The sequence below is a fragment of the Cornus florida genome, unplaced genomic scaffold (genome assembly GCF_030987335.1).
Source record: "Cornus florida cultivar Cherokee Brave unplaced genomic scaffold, ASM3098733v1 CherokeeBrave_3.0.0_Hap2_Chr11, whole genome shotgun sequence".
Taxonomy (NCBI): domain Eukaryota; kingdom Viridiplantae; phylum Streptophyta; class Magnoliopsida; order Cornales; family Cornaceae; genus Cornus; species Cornus florida.
The window spans coordinates 130,363,921-130,371,443 of record NW_026775581.1 but is presented as its reverse complement, the minus strand read 5'-3'; the positions used below and the strand labels follow the sequence as shown (position 1 = coordinate 130,371,443).

Genomic DNA, 7,523 nt, shown 5'->3' with positions numbered 1-7,523 from the left:
CCACTTTGTTTTACCCTCATTATTTCCATGGCTTTTCTAAGGACAGTGGTCGTTCTCTATGTGGTTGTAAAAGATTTATACGCTTGGTGGTTTTAGTCAAGAAGGGATTGGTTGATAACTTCAAATCTTTTATTTTATCTCATAGTTCAGATAATTCTTTAGAAGATTCTCTAGGAATATTTTCTTATATTACTTCTAGTTTTTCTTCAAGTTTGTTAACTTTTTCAGACAACTAGAGTAATAACTGGATTAAAAAGTTATTTTATATAATATTTATATTGGTTGATTGCACGTCTGTCTTAAAACTTGTAAATCATACAAGGTCTTTGTCAATTTTAAAAAGGTCCGGCTAAAGCTGTTAGATAATCAGGACTACTAGTGCTCATAAAACTATTGTAATAATATTTGGATGTCTGTTTTCAAAGATTTTAAATATTCTATAGTTATTTTTTGATTTTCTATAATATTTTTAATATCACTGTTTATGTCTTTAATAACGACCAATATTATTTTGTTGTCTAGATTATTTGGACTAGAATTCTATTCTACTTGAATTTTAATATAATCTAGATTTTCTTCTAGTTGTTTTATAGAAATTCTATTCTACTCATAAACCTAACTAAAATCTTTGCCATCTACCTTCTAGAATATTCTGTACAAAAATAATTCTAAATCTAAGTTCTTCTATTCTTCATTGAAGGGTATGCGTTGTATTACCAAATTCAAGTGAAGTGTAATAGTTTCTAAGTGCTATTTGAAAATATTCTAGAATTTCTAAAAGTTCCTCTTTGGTTAAATTGTGCACAAAATAAACTTTTAGGGATTAAAATATAATTTTTGCTTATAAAAGGGTTAAAAATGAAGGTCTTCACTTTTGGTTCATGATATAGTAAATATGCAAACTACATCAATGATTTAGTAATAAAGTTTTGCTACCACCACTTATAAGTAAAAGTCTCAATTTTTTTTCTTTCTTTTTTTGAAGGATAAAGTTAATGGTATAAATTAGGAAAATATGTACAAGCCCAATAGGGCAACCAGCACCAAGTGGCCCAAAACAAAAACATTTACGAGAAACCCGCTAGAAGGCCCAGCCCAATCAATGAACAATTAGTTTTCTGTTTCGTTTTTTTTTGGGTCGAATAATTAGTTCACAACAGGTGAACTAAGATGATGAAGTTCAACATAACCCTGTGGTATTCAAACTGGCAGGAACCCCTGCATTCCGATCAATCAGGCGGCTTCGGGCGGTGGGCGTATAACAGAGGGAGGGAGTTCCTTCAGCCATTCAATCTTTGGCCAAACTTGCATTTTCCTTAATTTATCAATTGTCCTGTATCTTTCTCTAATAGGAGATTAAAAAAAACACAAATGTCACCTAACGTTCATGCAAAAATCTATAATAAACCCTCTTACGAAATAGAAGGAGATGATGGACCTAAAAAATGGGATAGACTAAAATTTCCATTTTGACAATATATTATATATGGGAAATGATGGTTGGCCCAAAATATTGTCCTACAGAGGCATAAAACCATCTTTAGAAGCATCAATTTGAGAAGGCTGAGAGAAAATGATACTCTAATTTCAATGAATACTCACTGCATTGTAACAATATACACATTTTCACCTTTTCTTCAACTATATAATTCACTCTGATTTAAATTTGATGTTCATGGTTCTATTCATGCCTTTGCCATGGAAGACGGCGTTCTTGATGGGGTGACAAGAGACTTGGTGTACGCGACTGGCAATGCAAGTATCTTCTTCGGTTTGCTAACATATGCCCTCCTTGTGAAGTTGTTGTAATCGTTGGCTTCAATCTCATCTAATATTTGGCGATACAATAGCAAGGATGCCCACACCTGCAATAGCCATCGTTGACATGCATTCATTAGATGGATTGAAGCACATTTAAGAACATCAATCTGCTAGATGGTATCCATTTAGTTTCTTTTAAATGAGTTAAAATGGCTGAACAATTGCAATGATGTCAAGATTCTGCATATATCCTAACTTCTTGAAAAACATGTCATGGCATGGCAATGTGTTATGCATCACCTAAGCTCAAACATGTCACAGTGGTCATGTCCAACGCCATTTTACATTATCAAATCTAAATCTATAGCATGATGAGGTGTTATATCATAATAGTTAGATCAGTAAAATTAGCTGACTACTTACTGGCCATCTACTAGCTGAGCTCAGCTCCGTGACACCCTTCTCTGCCTCGTCAAAAAACATCCTTGCCCTCTTAATTTGATTCTTCATGAACTTCCTCCATTTATCTGTTACCTTTCCTGCAAATATGTCATCATCTGAAAGCCCTGCCTGTGCCAGTTCGTCTCGGGGTAGATAAATCCTTCCTCTTCTGGCACTGGAGGAAAAAGAGCATATAAGAAGAAAGCAAATAATTTTGAGCAACTATCAATCACAGGGGTTATCTTATGAAGAGTGTGCTGGTGTCTGATGAATTTCAACAGTGGCATTTTCTCAATTGATTGTCATGAATATAAGGAAAAAGTGAAATCAGAATCTTGCAAGCATTTAAGAATGCATTGTTGATGAAAAGATTCTGATTGAACATATCTATTTTCGTTTGTCTCTAGCAAAATGTGATCTTGGAGATTTGGACAGTCTTAACCATTTAATCCCATGAATAAACCTCTTTTATGGCTTGTGGTTTGGTGGTTCAAAACTATGTGAGTAAGCTTAAAATTTGCAGGAAATCAACTTTTATAGCTCTCTGCTTACTCTTCTCCAACATCTCTGAGTATGTTGGTCAACTGATTTGCGATCCCTAATGCCAAGGCAGCATTATAGACGCTCTCTGTAGTTGCCTGCGATTCAGGTGCAATGCCCATAACTGGAACACTCATCAATCCAACAGTCCCAGCCACATAGTAACAATAGAGATATAGCTCATCAAAGTTTTCATATCTTGACTTTCTAAGGTCCATCCTCATTCCTTCGATCATATCTTTGAATGGCTGCAAAAGAAGAGATTCCAAATTTAATAAATCCTTCGCTGTAAATGATGTGGAAACAAATCAAAGAGCTAGATCCAAAAATAAGAGGATGAACACCCAAAAATATTATCTAAAACGCATTTGCTTATGAAGGCATAATGCTGCAGCGTACTGGGGGAAAAGATGTAGCTAGAAAGAGAACGGCTCATGGGATGCATAGGTTTATGACACATGGAGACCATTTCTAGAAATCAACAAAACCTCCTTTCATTATACTAAACACAGGATTTAAAGTGAGAGGCAAGAGTCATCAATTATAGTAGAGGCAACGCTTTCAATGCCCTCACCTCCTTGATAATGTAATCATCAATGTGTTTGGCTTTCTCGAATGGGAGAGAATGCCAGCATGCAAAGGAGAGAGTTCATAATAAATACCAAACACCAACTTTAACATATTAAGCGTTTAAGAGTAACCAGTTGCTAACACGCAGAAGACGTCAACATGAAGCAAAATAAGGCTTTAGACCTGCCCCCGAAAAAAAATTGAGTAATAACTACTAAATGAAAAGGAGACTATCATCGCACTGTTATAGCCTAGAGCAGCTTGGTTGTTTTAGTATTATGCAAAAACTAAAGTAATTTCTAACCTGAATGTCAACAGGAAACTTCACGACTGTATCTGATAGAGCAGCGTCGAGCATATCAAATGGCCGTCCTTGAAAAAGATCTTCCAGCCTTGACTCCCACCTATCCAGAGCTTTAGGTGTTATATGTGATGCATTAGGCCCATCAACAAGCTCGTCTGTCCTCCTACACCACACTGTATAACAAAAGAAAATAATAAGAAATAGAAGAAGAGACATTTATTTTTCTACATCAAATCCACACTGTAAACACCATTATGACAATTGCAATACTGTATATTTTTCCTTTTTTCAAGTAGAAAAAAGAAAAGAAAAGAAACCTACAGGCAATAAAATGTCCTAAATTTTATATCAATATGTAAATAATCATGTCACAACTAGTACAATGGTTAATAACACATGCTATAAGATGGATAACTACGTATTACAATACCCTATTTCTGTCATAAATGGATTTAATGGTAGAGGTTTTGGTAGTCATTTCAGGAATCAGGAAAAAAGATCAAACTACAACTAAAATTCCAGATTATTTTTTGTTCTCGCAAGTTGAATAGAATATTAATTATCGGGAAATCAAAGATTCCTGAAACGGCTAGAGCGGTTAGAGAATCATATGCTTGAAATTAGTCAAATTCATCTATCATGACAAGAAGTGATCATGCAGATCAGCACTCTCCATTTCTTCGATCCCTGGTCGTCTAAAATTAATACTCTTCGTTTCCCTGAAATTTCCCAGCAGTCTCCATCGTTCCATAGGAAGAGAATCATATTATTTACAACTTTTTGATTCCATATAGTTAACTATAGTTGGAGCCTATTACCTCAACTAAATTCTTCCATATTGGCAACATCTCAGTTGAACAAATCATCACTTACCATCTCACATGTAAGGCACCACATCTAATTAGCATGTCTGAAGCACTTTTGGTATGTTTTTAATTTTTGGTAAGTAATTGTAATTTTGGTATGTTTTAAAGTGAAATTAAAATGATTTATGTCTCTATCTCATTCACAAACACACAATGGTTGGTGCTGGTCAACATTATAAAAAATTCAATGGCAAAATAGTCCTACCAACAAGCACAAAGTCAAAGTTGAACAGTTATACCAAATAATACTCGAGTGGGAATTGTCAATCAGTGAAACTGGACCATGGGCACCATGAGATTTGCTTTGACAAGAAAACTCTGGTTCCCCGTTAAAATTAAAAAGCAGACTTTTCTTGTGTGATTGCATATGAAAACAGTCATCATTCATGCACATCATACAATTTAGCTTTCATGTCACTAATCAAAGAGAGAAGAAAACTATTATGAAATACCAGCCAAAATGTCCAAATTTAATTTTCCAGATGAATATTGCATGTTAGCAGAGAGTTCTTTTTCAGTTTAGATATTTATTCTTTGTTATTTTAACACTAAAATATTCTGTACCATCTCGAATTCTATTTCAAATGCGAAATTAAGGTACTAATTGGAGATTATAATATGCAAGACTCAACTCGTGCTAATAACATGCTAATGCAACCTCACCATATATCGCCCAAATAGCTCTGCGCCTCTCGGGAGTCATTAGCAGAGTTCCTGAAAAATACAAAACAGAATTAATAAGACAACAATTACATAAACCATAAACTAAAGTTGTTTCTAAGTATTAAAATAACGGGTAAGAGAATGCTAACCCAAGTAAAATGTCTTGGCATACTCTGCACAAACCTCGCCACACCGGTCATAAGCTTCACTCAGCAAGCTCAGATTCCCGGGTAAAATGATATCCGGTTTCACATCAAGATCACCACTGGACTTTAACTGCTTCTTGACCAACGCCGCCTGCTTCAATACAACATCGTAAACCTTCTGCTCCGATGAGACCGCCATTTCTCCGGCCGCATTCACTACGATACTAGAAAGCACATGGGGAAATTTGCCCCCATTTTCTAAACCGGAGGCTCCTAAGCAAGAATATCTCAATTCTGTATGGAGAGGGCAAGTGTTGCACCTATTTTTCTTACCATTCTCGAGTTTGGAACTGCACATCAAATTTTGATCTCGACCAATGAACTTGGACGAATCTAATAGTCGGTTTCCTTCTCGGACCGACTCGAAAAATCCAAAGCAATTTGATACCACCGAATTGGGGGACACAACCCATAACAAAGCAACAGACATGCTTGAATTGAAAATTTCTGTACTCTTAAACACTCTTGAAATGCTTTTTTTTTTTTTTTTTTTTTCTACAATTATTCAAAACACATTAAAGTCTAATTTCTTCTAAAGAACAACCAATTCACCTTTTGGGAAATGATTAAATCAAAACAGCTGACCAAACAGAGGTATTGATTTATTGAGCAACAAGTGAATCTCTCTCTCTCTCTGAGAATTCTGTAAAATGAATGAAAACCCAAATGCTGTAGTGTGATGCAAAAATCAGACTCTGATAATAAACACTTATAATCGAACTAACAACAAACAACACAAAACCCCATACAAGAGCTCGAAAAATTGGGATTTCTAAGAATTTGGTTGTAGAAATTGAAAGCTAACTGCTCTAGACACTCTAGACACTTTTTTGGGTGCTTTTTTGGGTGACCGATGTCTTCGATGTTGAGCCAAATGGATTAAGATAAGCTCATTTTCTCGATAGTTCATTACACGTAGATGCTACTATTTTCCTAAATCTATACCAAAATATAATAAGTCTCCCGTTTATTGGTCCAAACCACGCAATTTAACCAAACTTTTTTGCGCTTTCATGGTAAAGGAACCAGACAATGGCCACCTTAATCACTTCTCTACCGACCCACCCAACTCTTAAAACTACCACATTCTTGAAATTTCATGTTTTTGTCTTTTCCCTCTCTCTCTTTGTTATTTTTTTTTTTTTCTCTGAAACCCAAATTTTCTAGTTCTTTTCTCTGGTATAAATGTTTATGGACATTTCTTTTTCTTTTTTTTTTTAGCTTTAATTATATTAAACATCCAAATGTCCATCACCATTGAATAAATTTTCATTAGTTTTTTTTTTTCATCCAAATATCTATCACCATTTAATAAATTTTTATTAGTTAAATGGTGATGGACATTTGGTTGTCTAATCTAATTAAAGTTAATTTTCAGCTTGTTTTGTTGTTTCATAAAATTGAAAATTAGCTATTAAAATTTTTAATACCTAAATTTTTGGTGATTTTTACACGGAATTTCAATATAGTAACCATTCATTTTTGGTCATGTGTTCCTTTTAAATGTCTTAATTCTTTAAGACCCACCCAGATAATAGACCCGGATGATGGATATGGTTAAAGCAGCATCGGTATTGATTGAGTAGCAACTTAATTTAACACAATCCATTGAAAAGGATAGGAAATCTACACGTGGAATCCACCGCCAATAAATGGAAGATAACGTTATCAAACTAGAACTGGTGAGTTCATACACGTGGCAACCTGTGAATGAGGGCTTATGTTTTGTCCTAAAATAAAAATAAAAATTATAACTGTATGTAACGGAGTGTTTGGGCCCACCCACCATGTCTGTCTTGGAGTTGAAGTGGAAAAAGCCCATGATGTGGTCCGCCTTTCCTACGTTCGTTCGCTCTGGCCCGGTTCGAAGGGCCGCTTGGTGACACGTTACCAGTTTGCACTTTCTCGGCTCTCTGTGCTCATTGCTCACATCATCACCTTCGATGATGCCAGCCAATGCAGACACAGGAATGGTGTAATACTGCATTTGGTGTACATAGAATGCTCATTTTAATAATTTATTTCTTTGGTATATAATTTAAAGTGAGAATGATCATTTCATTTTCAAGTAATTTTTTTTAAAAAAATTAACTTTCCAAAAAACTCTCATGTATGTTTCAAGTACAAAAATCATCATTACCTTCCACCACAACCATTTCCGCCTTACTCACC

At 34.9% G+C, this 7,523-nt stretch overlaps 1 protein-coding gene across 1 annotated transcript; it reads right to left on the bottom strand.

Moving 5' to 3' along the window:
* Positions 1–1,553: 1,553 nt before the first annotated feature.
* LOC132287004 (phytoene synthase 2, chloroplastic) lies at positions 1,554–6,479 on the bottom strand. Its single transcript, XM_059789461.1, has 6 exons — positions 5,295–6,479; positions 5,146–5,196; positions 3,617–3,789; positions 2,755–2,990; positions 2,185–2,377; positions 1,554–1,865 (listed from the first exon to the last, which is right to left on the bottom strand). The coding sequence occupies exons 1-6, from the start codon at positions 5,779–5,781 to the stop codon at positions 1,686–1,688; spliced, it is 1,320 nt and encodes a 439-aa protein (XP_059645444.1). The 5' UTR covers positions 5,782–6,479; the 3' UTR covers positions 1,554–1,685.
* Between the last annotated feature and the right edge of the window lie 1,044 nt (positions 6,480–7,523).